Here is a 15,785-nt window from a genome sequence, read left to right on the forward strand (position 1 = left end):
AGGCCAGGCGGCTGCCCTTCTCATCAACACCATTGAATCCTTTACACTCTGCCTCCCTTAAAGAAGACCCCTCCCCCCCAGGTTTGTGCGGAAAGGCGCGGTGGAAGGCAGAAATAAGGGCGGGGGCGTCAATATTTTCGGAATAAACCCATTGATTATACCCAGAGGAATATCCCACCCAAGAGACTAAATATTGCAAGCGTTTGCGATTAAAGCGAGAGTCCAGGATGGCGTCAATTTCGTAATGCTTGTGGCCATCAATAATAGTCGGTGGGGGTCTCTCCGGCGGGTCGTGCCAGGCATCGGAAACGGGAGCCTCCTTGAGTAAACTGGAATGGAAGACAGGATGAATGTTACTAAGAGAGTTAGGCAAATCCAATCGGGCAGTGACATCATTAATCACTTTAGTAATCTGAAAAGGTCCCACGAATCTTTTGCCTAGTTTGGAAAATTTATGCACGTCTCTGAGATTTTTGGTAGACAATTACACCCAAGCGCCCACACGCAGAGGGAAATCCGAGCGGTGCTTATCCGCTTGCAGCTTTTGGGAGTCCTTAGCCTGTTGTAAGGCAGTCTGGACCGATTTCCAACCCTCGGCTAGGGATGAAATCCATTGTTGAAACTCTGGAGGATCCAATGCTTCCGCGGGTAGTTGCGGCAACGGTGGAAAGGAGCGACCAGACACAATTTCGAAGGGGTTTTTTTTTGTACTGCTATGAACCGCATTGTTATAGGCGTACTCCGCAAACGGAATGAGCTCGCACCAATTGTCTTGGTGGTAGTTGGTGTAACAACGTAAATACTGCTCTAGGGTTCTGTTCGTTCTCTCCGACTCACCGTCACTTTGAACGTGGTAGGGGGCGGCAACCGCCGGGGCGGCCCCTAACAACCCTAGAAAAGCTTTCCAGAACTTTGAAATGAATTGAGGGCCGCGGTCGGAGACCACCTTAACGGGGGCGGAGTGTAGACGGTAAATATGCTGAATGAACAGACGAGCCAACTTAGGAGCGGAGGGGATGGAAGCACATGGAATGAAATGGGCTTGTTTAGAAAATAAGTCCACCACCACCCATAAGACCGTGTTGCCATGACTTTCTGGCAAATCTGTAATAAAATCCATGGAGATGACTTCCCAGGGGCGGGAGGCCACCGGGAGAGGTTTCAACAGACCATGGGGCTTTCCCGGAACGGTCTTGGCTTCTGCACAAACAGAGCAACCTTTAATATACGTCTCAATGTCCTTGCGCATCGCGCGCCACCAGAATTGACGGCGGGCCAAATGCAGAGTTTTTAGAAAGCCAAAATGTCCAGCCGAGCGGGCATCGTGGCAGGCCTCGAGAACCTGCTTGCGGAGGGAGGGAGGCACATACCAACAATCCCCCCGCCGCCAAACGCCATTCTCCAAACGCAACTGGGAGTCGCCTTCCTCCGCCGGAGGCTCGCGTCGCCCCGCCTCCTCAAGTTCCCGTAGGAAAGGAGAGACCAGGCTGGGAATGGGCGGAGAAGGAGGAGTGGATGTCTGAGATCGGGTGACAGCCAGCCCCAATTGGGAGGGGGAGAGAACAGTGCGTGGAATGTCCCGTAAGCCGGCTCCACCCCCCTCCCCGGGTAGGCGCGAGAGCGCATCAGCCAGTTTATTGGTTTTTCCGGGGAAAAAATGGACCGTGAAAGAGAAACGAGAAAAGAAATCGGCCCAACGAAGTTGCTTTGCGGACATCTTGAGGGGGGTGGAGAGGGCGGCCAAGTTCTTGTGATCCGACCAAACTTGAAAGGGGTGTTTAGCCCCCTCCAGCCAGTGGCGCCAGGTGGAGAGGGCTACTTTAATGGCCGCAGTCTCTTTATCCCCCACAGTCCAGTTGAGTTCAGCACCAGAGAATTTCTTTGATAAATAAGCACACGGAACCAGCCTATCATCTTTATTTCTCTGCAACAGGGCTGCTCCAAGCGCTTTGTCCGAGGCATCCACGTGAACCACAAACGGGAGATCTGGGTCAGGGTGCTTTAGGATAGGTTCGGTGGTAAAAGCAGACTTTAAGAGCTGAAAGGCTGTTTGACACTCTTCAGACCAGGAAAGGGGGGCCCCGGGCTTGGCGGACAGTGGATCTTTACCCTTAGTGCGCAAGAGGTCTGTGAGAGGGAGAGTCAGTTCAGCGAATTGGGGTATAAAGTCACGATAGAAATTAGCAAAACCTAGAAAAGATTGGAGTTCTTTTCGGTTGGTGGGGGCCGGCCATTGGAGGACTGCATCAATCTTAGCAGGATCCATTTGTAGGCCCTCGGGCGAGATTCGGTAACCCAAATAGTCAATAGAGGTTTGGTGGAAACAGCACTTGGAAAGTTTGGCAAAGAGGGAGTTGTTGAGCAAGCGTTTTAATACTTCCCGAACCAATGCTTCATGCTCTTCCATGGTTTGTGAATAAATTAAAACGTCATCTAAGTATACCACTACTCCCTTGTACAATAAATCATGGAGAACTTCGTTGATAAGGGCCATAAAAGCCCCGGGGGCCCCACTTAACCCGAATGGCATTATTAAGTATTCAAACTGTCCAAACTTTGTGTTAAATGCAGTCAAGTGTTCATAGCCTTCAGCAATTCTGACCCTGTAGTAAGCTTCTCTCAAGTCCAACTTAGTAAAGATGCGTCCTTTGCCCAATGCGTCTAAAAGGTCCTTGATCAAAGGCAAAGGGTATTTATTGGACAGGGAGACTGCATTGAGACCTCGGTAATCTGTGCAGAGCCGTAAAGACCCATCTTTCTTTTTTACAAACAAAACAGGAGCAGCATGTGTGTGTTTGGTAGCCCGCCGTATGAACCCGCGAGCGAGGTTCTTGTCTAAGAAGGCATGAAGTTCCTTCTCCTCATTGGGACTCATACGGTAGATTCTACCTTTGGGCAGTTGCGCCCCTGGCTGTATTACGATTTTGCAGTCAGTGTCTCTATGGGGTGGCAACTGATCGCATTCTTGCTCCTGAAATACCCTGGCCAGATCTTGGTACGCCGGTGGGATGCCGGTAGAATCGGGAGCAATCGCTGATGAAGCCAGGGGTGTGTGTGTGTCAGGAGAAGTCGAGTTTTCCCCCCAATTCATGTGTTCCCCGCAGGGAGGGTCAGTGAATTCCAAGATCCTTTCTTTCCAAAGGAATTTTGGTTCATGTAACAACAACCATGGCATGCCCAGAACTATGGAGTGTTTGGCCACTGGCGCCAGAATAAAACTAATTTTCTCCCAATGGTCGGCGCAGCGGAGGAGAACCGGTTGCGTTTTGAACTGGGCCGGTCCTTCGCTCCCGAGAGGACTGCCGTCCATTTGGGTGAAGGGTATGGGCTTAGCCAGGGGGATTTGGTCTAGACCTAGCTCCTCCGCCACCTGGGGCCGCATTAAACAATGGGAGCAGCCAGAATCCACAAGGGCTGAGGCTATAATACGAGTATGCTTAGCGGGGTTGGCCAGAAACGCTTGGATTGTAATGGGAGCGCTGCCTTCACTCACCGCGTCTGGAGTCGAACCCATGTCCATTGGGGCTGAAGAAAGGCAAACTGCTGCGTCCCCCTCCTCCGGGTCGCCTTCGATGACTGCTTTAGATGAGCCCGTTGGGGGCGGCCCAGATTTGCGCGGTGGCTTGGCAGATGGGGTGCGCGCGGCCGGAGTGGTTGGCTTCTGTTTTTTCGGGCAGTTGGCGGCTAGGTGACCGGGACCTCCGCAGTAAAGACACAATCCCAGCCGGCGACGGCGCTCGGAGGTGGTCTCGGTAGGGGCGGCTGGGCTTGGCTTGGTGGACGCAGTGGCCGGCTTCGGGCGTGGGCGGCCTCCGGCACGAGCGTACTCCAAGCGAGACGCCACTTGGGATCCCAATGTAATCCAATCAGCAATAGTGCGGGGGACCCGAATTAAAAACACTGTTTCACGCAGCTTGCTGTCGACAGCATCTGAGAAGTATTCGCATTTCATGCGCTCAGGCCACTCTGGAGGGAGTCGAGCAGCCGCCGCACGAAATTCACGCAGGCAAATTCTTGAAGCGAAGTTTGCCTTGCTGGATAGTTTTGATGGTCGCGAGGATAGCTTCATTTTCGCACACCTGGATCTTGGAAGCGAAACCCTCAAGGAAACCCCGGAGGAATCGCAGACACCCGTCGCCGAGAATCGCCATCTTACCCAGGTTCAAAAAAATTTTAAACCGATGCGGCTGCTGCCCCATCCAGGACTGAGCCGATGTCCCACGTGGCTTTTCGCGCTCGAACCGGTATAAATCATCATCGCAATCCTCCATGTGGGCATCAGAGTTTGCAAGATGAAGTAGGGAAGTTTAGAAGCGGGTCCCATCCCGAAGCGGGCAGGTGTTGGAGGTCTGTAGTAACCCCTTCCCATGGCCCTTAAAGCCCGCCGTGGCGGCGGTTCTATAAGGTTAGGCGGGTTGAGGCAGCGGTTGCTTAAGGGGGGCCGGGATCAGTGGAAGTATCGGCGCCGGTGCACGCTGGTGTTCCGGTGGGAGCCGGTCCTTGGAAAGTGGCTGGACCCAGCAGCGTAGCCCCTCGAGCGCCGTCTGCTGTACCCGTGACAGCGTAAACTCCAACTTGGAGTTTGCCCTGATCTGCTGCTTCCTCAGTTCCCTCTCCCAAGGCAGCCAGCTCTCTCTCCTTGCGAGTCAATGCATCCCTGGAGTGCGCATGCAAAAGCTGCTTTCTCTCGTTTAATTTAGCCAGTTAAGTCCCGTTGAACGGCTGCAGTAAGTTCACTTTGAGTCATAAAGGCCTGAACACTCTCAAGTTGGCACAACAAAGTTCAGTTTGGAGTGTTTCAGGACTTTATCGCTGGACACAATGGAATCTGCGCATATTACCGTTAGGAAGCATCATTGGCACGGTCCAATTCGGGGTTGGACTTCTTTAGCTGCTGCTCCCGGTCTCTCTGCAGGTTTTCACGCTCTTCGCTGCTGCTGTTCCCGTTCCTCTTCCCATAGCTGGCGTTCACGGGCCCATGCTTCTTGGGCATCTCTCAGTCGACCGCCTTCCTCATCCCAGCTCTCTTTCGATGCATGGAGAGGGAACAGATCCGGCTAGGAGGAGCGAGCTTTCTCCGGACTCCTAAAATTAGATCTGGACCGCAGAGGCATCATTATACCGGTGGCTCCGCGAGGGCATCTCGGGTGCAGCAGCTGGTCCGGGATCAGGGGAGTCCGATCGGAAGGCAGTGCGGATACCCCTCCCAATCCCTGAGTATAGATCCAAAGTGTCACCGGTGGTCTTCGGACAGACTGAGTGCTGTGCCACGGTGGTTCTTTGGGGAGCATCGCCAAAATACGAGTCCAGGAATGCGTTCAATGGACTCCTGGGTTGCGCGCCAAAGGTGGTCCGGAGCCCGTCTCCTCCGTGACAGGTTGCATCTGAGGTTTGCTAATCCCATCCCGAAAGCGAGGTAGATATCCGGTCCACAGGCGCTCGATCCATAGAACCGGCACCCCAAGCGACTCATGTAAGTCCCCGCCAATTGTCGTCTTCACGTCCCTACGTTCCAGAAAGTAAAGGAAGACTACCGTTAACGTACGAGGGAGCGGAAAAGAGTCACCAGCGAGACCCGTTCTCCCGCTGGTTCCCCTCCAGATCCAGAGGGGACGGGTCGAGACCCACTCTTTGAGGGCTACGCGCAGCTTCCCCAGAAACATCCAACCTCTCCATGCCGAGGCTTCCAGAGGAGTCCACTGCACTAGGAATATAGATGATTTAGGATTCCTGCCACAATGTAAGGAATTCCATAGAAGCAGAAATAAAAGGCTCTTGTGGTGTAAAGGCAGGTTTATTCCTAATGAATATCTTAGAAAGCTCAAGAAGTACACGCCCATTAGCAGGAATAAGATCTCCAGCCAGAAACACCTGGTTATAACTCTCCAATGTCCCATCCCATCCCCCCCTCCCAGTTCCCCATGGGGCGTGGAGGTCTCATCTCTCCCTATACAGAGATAAGATTATAAGCCGGAGAAACCTGGCCCATCGCCCGGGCACTGGCGGAATGTGCTCAAGGCCAGGCGGCTGCCGCTTCTCATCGCTCTTCCTGGAATGTTGCACACTGGCTTGGAGCTGTTTCTCGGAGGCTAGCAGCCTACCTCTGAGGTGTGGTGTGAAGACTAATTAGAGAATGGTGGGGGGGGAGGGAGCCATGTACTGCTAGGGGTAGGAGGTGATTTTGTGAGAAGATGATGCTGATGTTCTTTTGCTTAATGAAACACACGCTTCAGATGGGGGTGACTTGTGAGAGATTTACATGCTTAAAAGTTAATTCCCCTTGCACTGGCTTGGAGCTGTTTCTGAGGCTAACAACCTACCTCATAGGGTTGGTGTGAGGACACAATTAGGAAAGAGAGTTGGTGGGGAGAAAGCCATGTATGTTTTGCTGGTGGTGGGAGGTGTTTTGTGAGCTGGTGCAAAAAATCATTGTTTGGTCGTTGTGGGGGAGGGTGGTCGTCCATACCTGGGGTGGGGGTGGGGGGGCACCAAACTCAGATTTTGTCCCCGGGCTCCAGTTTGCCTAGATTCGCCCCTGGTCCTTGCCACAGCCCCGCCCAGGAATGCCCCGCCCCTAGAATGCCCAGCCACACCCCCATCGTGCCCCGCCCAGCCCCATTGGCGCTACGCCACAGTTTGAATCCCACCACCATGGGAACCTGTTACTAACATTTTTGGATCCCACCACTGGATGTAGCCAAATCCCAGCCCCCGCACGTGAACAGAAACAGACAGAAAAGTCAAGCCAGAAAGCTTGTCTCAGTCAGCGGCCTCCAAGGCCAGGAAACAGATAAACAGCACATGCAAAGCCAAAGCACTTCTCAGCAATTCCCCTCTCCCAACAATGGCATCCTGACACCAGTACACCTTTGCTACCCATCATATTTAGAGGCCGTTAGTTCTCGTACCTTTGTTATTTATAGAGTATTGGGGGAGTTCTTTCATAACTGCGAACACAGCATTTTCATCCAGAAAATGTAGTATGGGTGCAAGATTCCAAATCTAAATTGGCAGGACATGTAAAAAGGACTCTGGGCGGTTTCCAGCATTAAATATCAATACAATTATATCATCAAAAATGTTAAAACTATTACAACTATATGTCTGTCTACAAACCAAGATGGTGAATTATCCCTGTTGCGATGAAAACAAAGAAGCGCACAACACACCTAAGACGGAGGTTGCACTGAACCAATATATATGTATATATGTATAACTTCCTTTTTAACAAATTCTAGTACAACAATTCATATGGAACAAATTTATGGCATTCAGTAATTAGTAGACCATAACCATGGTTTAACCAACTAAGAAATAAATCATGTCTTCAATATATTCCTATATAGGAGCAAAAATCATAAGAACATAAGAACATAAGAACTAGCCTGCTGGATCAGACCAGAGTCCGTCTAGCCCAGCACTCTGCTACTCGCAGTGGCCCACCAGGTGCCTTTGGGAGCTCACATGCAGGATGTGAAAGCAATGGCCTTCTGCTGCTGCTGCTCCTGAGCACCTGGTCTGCTAAGGCATTTGCAATCTGAGATCAAGGAGGATCAAGATTGGTAGCCATAGATTGACTTCTCCATAAATCTGTCCAAGCCCCTTTTAAAGCTATCCAGGTTAGTGGCCATCACCACCTCCTGTGGCAGCATATTCCAAACACCAATCATCCATTTACACAGTTTTAAAATCGTATCCATTTTAGTAACGTTTTATAAAGTCAATCTCAATCAGTCTCTCAACGCCTCACGTGTTTCAAAGTGCATTTTCGTTGATATCTTCCTCAAGAGAAGAACAATTTCTTTCTTTTTCTTTCTCACATTTCTTGGCTGCCATATAGATTTTTTTGTCTGTCCTCAGAGCTGACTTTGAACCTAAACCGGCTGTATTATCTCTGTTATCCCTGTTATCAAGCCCTACTAGATCCTAAAAAAGAACAAATTAAACGAACAATTTATCTGAATGAATGGGAATTAAAAAATAGATGGATGGGGAGTGGGGGGAGGCCAAGATGGTAACTGCTGCTGCCTCTTACAGGCTCTGTGGAATGTCATTAAATCCTGCAGGGCCCTAGTCTCTTTGGACAGAACATCCCACCAAGGCTGAAAAGGCCCTGGCCCGGTTGAGAACAGGCGGACTTCTCTCTCACAAGAAGATTTTCTCTTTGTGATCGCAGTGTCCACCGAGGGACATAGCAAGAGAGATGGTCCCATGAGTACATTGGTGCCAGAACTTTTAGAGCTTTGTTTGTCAGTACCAAGAGCTTGAACTTGATCCAGTACTCCACCTGGAGCCAGTGCAGCTGGAGGAACACCAGTTGTATATGCATCTGCCTCGAGACTCCTGTGAGAAGCCTCACTGCTGCATTCTGTACCAGCTGGAGTTTGCAGAGCAAGGCCCAAGGGTAATCCTGCATACAGCGGGCTGCAGTAATCCAGAGGTGACCATTGCATGGATCACTGTGGCCAATTCAGCTTAGGATGGGTAGGGGGTCAACTGTCTAGCCTGAGGATGGAAAAATGCCACACTGCTATTCAGACAACAGAGCTCAGTTCCCCTGGAGAAAATGGCTGTTTCGGAAAGTGGATTTTATGGCATTATGTCCTATTGAAGTCCATACTCTTCCCAAACACCTCCCTCCAGTGGTGGGATCCAAAAATTTTAGTAACAGGTTCCCATGGTGGTGGGATTCAAACAGTGGCTTAGCGCCAATGGGGCTGGGCGGGGCACGACGGGGGTGTGGCCGGGCATTCCGGGGGCGGGGCATTAATAATTTCTCTGTTACTGTAAAAAACTCTTACTGTAAAAAAAGTTCCTAATTTCCAGCTGCTATCTTTCTGTCCATAATTTAAACTCATTAAAGCAAGTCCTATCGTCTACTGCCAACAGAAACAACTATTTCTCCTCCAATTGACTGCCTGTCAAATACTTAATACTTTCAAATACTTAATTTTGTTTCTAGAAATCAAAAGAAGGATACTTTCCTTAAACAAGGAACTTTACCCTATTTCTAAAACATGTTTTTAAAACAGCCCGAGAGAATTATCCCGTTTTCTACCTTCGCTAACTAGCTACATAGGAAACAACAGGACTTTATGATTTTTGGACCTAATGGAATTTCTAACGGAAAAGCAGACCCAATTAGTAACCCCCTCTCGGCACACACAAATAATTAGTAACCCACTCTCAGGAACTGGTGAGAACCTGCTGGATCCCACCTCTGCCTCCCTCCCTGGGTTCCACTCTCTAATCTATAGGAATTTCCAAACCCAGAATTGGAACCTTATTTATTGATTAAGCCACGTAATAAAATAGGAAGCTGTAGAAATGGTGTGTGTGAAGAGTAACAGGCCCCCTCACGCTATTTTAGCATCATTGACTAAACATTTCAAATTTTTCAAGTATTCAAATCCTCCTTGAAGCAAATGTGCAGAAAATAAACAAATTAGAATTCATGTTATTAATCTGCAGACACTCATCTGAGGAACGGAATTAGGGCTTTCGTGACCCTGGCAGCTTTCCTGGCTCAAAGATAAAGCATTTCTGGTCACCAAAACTAACAGCAGAGTTTCGCTCATGACGCCTGCAACGTCACCAAGGTAATCCATCGCATTCCGAAAGCGAGGCCTGCTCTTTAAGTGGTAATGGTGGGATTTAACATGGACACCCTTGATTCATCATCCTCAGTGTCACTGTAAATAAATGAAGCTGCCAAGCCTCATCTAATTAGGCAAACATTGATTAGCCCCACAGTCTTTTATGCTGAGGTCTCTTCAGAGCCCTTCAGTTCAAGGCAATTCTCTCCTCCTGTGAAGTCATGAGGCAATTTGCTTCTCAGAATTGGAATTCCTCACATAGATAGGGAGAGACCAAAGAAAATGTGACGCTTGGAACTTTCCACCACAATTGGTTGCAAAAACAGGAGGGTTTTTTGTTGTTGTCATGTTTTATTACAGACTGAGGAAAATCTGTGCAGAAGGCAAACCAGTTTTAGCAGTTTTAGCAGTTTTAGCAGGCTGAATCTGCCTGGGTCACGTGGGGGCACATTTTGTCCCCCTCCCCCCTGTGCCCACCTCCTGGCCAAACTCCCGCCCCCTACCCACTCACGGCCAAACCACCGCACTGCTCCTGGAAAAATGCATCCCCGGGCTGCACTCCCAGCCCCCTTACTTTCCAGTAAGCCAAGAAGGAAGTCAGGAGGGAGGCCATGCCCAGTGTTGGAATTCAGCAGGTTCGCACCGCTTCTGCAGAACCAGCCGTTAAAATGGTGCTTGTACACAACCAGTTGTTAAATTATTTGAATCCCACCATTGGCCATGCCGCTTTTTTGCTTGCTTGCATCCTCTGCCAAGAATAAAACTTTGTTGGCCTTAGAGGTGCTACTGCACTCAAACTGTTTTCTGCTGCTTCAGACCAACAAGGCCATCTGAGGCCGTTTCCCCACTTTTAAAAATGACGTTGGTTTCATCCGGCGTGGACCTTTTCAGCGCGGGGATTGTGTTCCCTGGCTTCCCCACAGAGCGTGGGGTCATCAAAAGGCGCCGTTTTCAGCAGCGCCAGAAATGATGCGTGCTGAGGGGGCGCGAGAGCTGCAGAGTCGGGGCGGCTGCGTTGTCGCCGCCCCTGTAGCGGGGAGTGCCGCTGGACCCTGCGCTACTTGGCAAGAGTAGCGCGCAGCAAACGGTGAGTGGGGAAAGGCCCTTGATCTGTTTTAGCTGAGTACCTTATAAGAGCCTCACTTTAATTGTTCCATAAAGTGACACCCATGTAGAATTTGTGAATCTGTGATCGTGTCGGATAGTAGCTGAAGTGTTGAAATAAGACTGGGGAATGCTGGGATCATATAGCCCCAAAACCTATATTCCTCTTTTCGCCCAATAAGACTTCTATGGCTGGGCAAAATTGAGATTTGATTGTGAAATCACCATCAGGGAAATGAAATGTTTTTCATTATTTAAGTTATTGTCTTCATGATTGTTGTTAAACTTGTATGTTAGCCACCCTGAGTTTGATTTGGGCTGGAGAGGGTGGGGTATTAAATAAAAATAAATACATAAACGATGAAATTCTGACCTACTTTCCACGTTTGTTGAAATAATGACAGGGTGATAGTGTATGTGAAGCACTTTGAATACTTGAAAGTATTATACATATGTGAGGTGTTATTACAAGCGGGGAAATACAGATGGTTCCCATGGGTTCACAGACTAGCATGGCTTTTGCTAGATTTGTGATGGTAACAATGCATCAGTAATAATAACTGAAGAGCTATTCCAAAGGTTGAGTCATAAATAATTAAGAGTAACCTGCCTTCTTTAGCTCATTGAGGGAAGAAATCATCACTTAGCCTGGGATCGCGATGCTTTCATTTCGCTCTGGTGCGGTTTCAATAAACCTTGTGAATATCTTGCCCAGAAGCAATCACTGGAGAATAAGCCAGGCAAACAAGCTCATTCATACTCCTGAGTCTTCCAGGCACACATGGTAATTAGGATCACAATCTGAAGGGCAAAATGATAATAATAACAATACAGTGAAGGGTTGTAATCCTCTTCTGGGAAGGATGCAACACCGTGGACTAAATTAGAGGCAAAATGAATCCAGTCCCTTTTAACATTTGGAGGCTGCAGTGCCGGGGCAAATGGGAGAGAAACACAAACCTCTTATGGTCAGTTCCTTTCTCTTTTTTTTTCCAGCAAAGGTTTGCTTGATGAAATGCACATTCAGGCTGATTATACACTGGTGCTCTGCCCTGCTGTGAAGGTATTTTTCCTTCGGGGTGGAAATTTGATTGCAGGTGTTGCTGCAGATCCTGGAAGCCGCGTGGTTAGTGAGAATGGGGAAAACCTGATTTTTTCCCCCCTTGCTTCGGGGTTTCTGCTTCCCTTTCCAGCAGAAGCGTAGGAGGTTAAGAGCTCGTGTATCTAATCTGGAGGAACCGGGTTTGATTCCCAGCTCTGCCGCCTGAGCTGTGGAGGCTTATCTGGGGGATTCAGATTAGCCAGTGCACTCCCACACACGCCAGCTGGGTGACCTTGGGCTAGTCACAGCTTCTCGGAGCTCTCTCAGCCCCACCCACCTCACAGGGTGTTTGTTGTGAGGGGGGGAAGGGCAAGGAGATTGTCAGCCCCTTTGAGTCTCCTGCAGGAGAGAAAGGGGGGATATAAATCCAAACTCTTCTTCTTCTTCTTTCCCACTCCCACTCGATTCCAGGGAGATCAACAGCTAGCTTTGTTAAAAATAAGAAAAATTAAGTATAACAAGCCATCGCACTAGCGGTGTAAAAATATCAATATAAAAATTAAAGGGCTAAAAACAAAGCTGGCAATCTTGTGATTGATGGGAAGCAACCTGGAAGTGGGGGCCGGCAAGCTGCACAGTGGGCAGTAGGCCACCTCCTCGCGTGTAAATAAGCAAACGTGAGGAGACCCCACTGCAAACACACTGCAAGGAGCATCATGGAAAGCACTCCGCACTTAATGGGCCTCAGTAGGGTCTTGTTCCCACAGAATATTCTCTTGCCCTAAGTCTAGACAATGCTCTTGCAGTAGGAGCAAAAACGTATTGGCATAAAGAAGCCGGCAATTTGCAGTGACCTAGGCCTTTTTTCTGTCATTTACTTGTTAAATGCTCCACAGCAAATTGTTTAAGACAACTGCTCCCCCCCCCCAAGAAGTTGCAATGAAAGATTATAACCCTGGCCTTGAGCCAGAGGGTCATCTAACTCCATCCACTAGCCTTAATTTGGAAAGCATATATCTGAATTATCTCTATTCAAGGCCAATGCAGTCATGTTAAAAAAATATATTCAAGGAAGACGATTCCAACACCCTTCATCTTAGAGGGTTTAAGTTGGTCACAGTTGGAGCTGCTTAGAACTGGATCTTTTCAATGGAATTAGTATCTGGGGTGCTGTGTGGTTTCCGGGCTGTATGGCCGTGTTCTAGCAGCATTCTCTCCTGACGTTTCACCCACATCTGTGGCTGGCATCTTCAGAAGAAGATCCTCTGAAGATGCCAGCCACAGATGCGGGCAAAACGTCAAGAGAGAATGCTGCTAGAACACGGCCATACAGCCCGGAAACCACACAGCGCCCCAGTGATTCTGGCCGTGAAAGTCTCCGACAATACATGGAATTAGTATCTTTTCTGACCTTTTCGAATTTGTGTTTGGGACTGCTAATTATAAATACATTGGCCCCTTCCGCACACGCAAAATAATGCATTTCCAAACCACTTTCACAACTGTTTGCAAGTGGATTTTGCCATTCCGCACAGCTTCAAAGAGCACTGAAAACAGTTTGAAAGTGCATTATTCTGCATGTGCGGAATGAGCCATTGATTCCAACAGGATCCTCTGAAGATGCCAGCCACAGATGCAGGCAAAACGTCAGGAGAAAATGCTACTGGAACATGGCCACACAGCTCAGAAACCCCCCAACACTCCAATACAACGATTGCTTGTTACTAGCTACTAATTTACTAACGTATACTAACCAAATGCATTCATCTCTATTTGACACAGGGTTCCATTTTCTGTTTTTGTTTTTTTTTGGAGGGTTTTTAAAAATTACTTGGTGCAGGGAAACTGGAAAGTGTATGTAGGTCCGGGGAAATCTGTGTGTACAAGAAATCTTGCCCCAATATACATTCACCCTTGCTGCGAGGCAGAGACCTGTGAATAATTGGCCCTATTGTTGTCATAAGTCAGAAGCAGCTTGACTGCAGATAATGCACACAGGAATGTCGATCACAAAGAAGGTTTTCTGAACTGTGAGAGCTGATATTGAACTGGCGGAGTACAATCCTAAACAGCTACATCCTTCTAAGCCCACTGACTTCAACAGGCTTAGGAGGGTGTAAGTCTGCTTAGCCTCCCACTGTTACTTTTAGGAATGAAGTCCTCCGCTGTGCGGAATCCACTTAAGTGCCCGTAACATCTTGTTTATATACAAACTGGCACAATTGTTTCTCTCGATATCAACTGTAACTTCCATCAGTGTGCAACGTGTTAGGAGCCAACGCGCCATCATTTTACATCTAAAGTTCCACACACGCTCAAATGTAGTCTTTTATTTGAGTCCATGCATATGCTCAACTATCACTCTCCTCTGATGATCTTCTAATGAGTCTGTATATATTGTACTAACCATGGCTGTTTTATTTCGAATGTTGAATGTCTCAAGCGCTGCAGCATCCTATGCTTGGCACGTCGGACAGAGCGGGCCAAAGCTGTTGATATTCAGGCAGTAGTAGGCTTCTGAAGCCACTCCTTAGATTTCCATGCGCCAAGCTAAGGTTTCTGTCACAGTTCTACCAAAGTTACAAAATTAACCCTACCAAGAACAGCTGAGCCGAGCCGTGCGCAGAACACACCACTCCAACACTGCAGAAAGAGGGTCAGGCAAAGGAATGGTAAGTGTTAGATGACTTGGAAGCTGTCCTGTTTATTTCCATCTTCATTTATACCTAGGGTTGCCAACTCTGGGTTGAAAATTCCTGTAGGCTTGGGGGTGGACCTTGTGGAGGCCTGGGTTTGAGGAGAGGAAAGACCTAAGTGGGGGGTAATGCTGTGGAGTCTAGCCTCCAAAGCAGCCATTTTCTTCAGGACAACTGGTCTCTGTAGGCTGGAGATCAGTTAAAATTCTGGGAGATCTCCAAGCCTCACCTGGAAGTTGGCATCCCTTTTCATACCTGTCCTGTTTCAAAACAGCTTACACCAGTCTCCTCCGATTTATCTTCACAACACCATACCTCGCTCTCTTTACCCATGAGCACAAACCAACTGTTGCTGCTGTACTACTGAGTATCAATAACATTTCAGTTTGGACATTGATGATTATGGTCATGATGATTACTGGTCTGTTATTATGCTATAACCACACTTTACTGCTAGGAGATTTTGATCGCAATGATGTTGTAAAGCCCTTCAGGACTTGGAGCACACACACTTGAAGGGCCATCTCCCACCAGTATGAATCTCTGTGATAATTATGATCCTCAAAGCGGGGTCTCTAGAAGTCCCCTCACTTGGGAGAATATGGTCTTTTCAGCCTTTCCTTTTGCTACCCTACTACTGAGTCGCCCCTCAGGATCTTTATTTGGTTTATTTGTCTTAATTATGTGTTTTACTGATTTTTTTCATAGATGATTGTTTTTGTATTCTCTTTATTGTTATTACCACACCTTGGGTCCTGACTGTGTTGCAAAAAAAGGCGGTTGTATAAATACCCTTAAAAAGTAATAAAGGAGTAGGGAGAAATTAGAATCTCCCGATACAGGACAATAACATTTTCTGTCTAGGACTGCAACCAAAGCAGAAAGTCCAATAAAGCATAAGGATGTGTGGAGGAAAAAATCACAAATTATTTCCCTACATCTGACAGTTCATTTATATCTCATTACAGCAGGTGGAAGGATTTAAATGCATTTTAAATTGGCCCTCACTCCTGGGAGCTTTCTTTCCTTACCAAGAAATCTCCATCTTGCACAAAAAACTCTCTATTTCCATAAAGTATTTCTTCATTTCTTTTTTTTATAGGAAGGAATGGTTTGTGTTAGTTAAAGGAGTCTTATTTTTATATTCCATAAACTGACATACATGTAAATATTTGCACTGAAAGACACTACAGGGGTCCTTCTGCACATGCAGAATAATGCACTTTCAGTCCATTTTCACAATTGTTTGCTATTCTGCACAATATAATCCATCTGCAAAGTACATTGAAAGTGAATTGAAAGTGCATTATTCTGCACGTGTGGAAGAGGCTCAGGTCTTGTTAATTT

At 47.9% G+C, this 15,785-nt stretch overlaps 1 protein-coding gene across 1 annotated transcript in view; it reads left to right on the forward strand.

Moving 5' to 3' along the window:
* Positions 1–9,576: 9,576 nt before the first annotated feature.
* Positions 9,577–15,785, forward strand: part of WDFY3 (WD repeat and FYVE domain containing 3) — a 156,257-nt gene continuing 150,048 nt past the window's right edge. The window contains 2 exon segments of the mRNA XM_048508758.1: positions 9,577–9,599; positions 11,697–11,763. Coding sequence (XP_048364715.1) covers positions 9,577–9,599; positions 11,697–11,763 — 90 coding nt within the window.

The sequence above is a fragment of the Sphaerodactylus townsendi genome, linkage group LG10 (assembly GCF_021028975.2).
Source record: "Sphaerodactylus townsendi isolate TG3544 linkage group LG10, MPM_Stown_v2.3, whole genome shotgun sequence".
Classification (NCBI taxonomy): domain Eukaryota; kingdom Metazoa; phylum Chordata; class Lepidosauria; order Squamata; family Sphaerodactylidae; genus Sphaerodactylus; species Sphaerodactylus townsendi.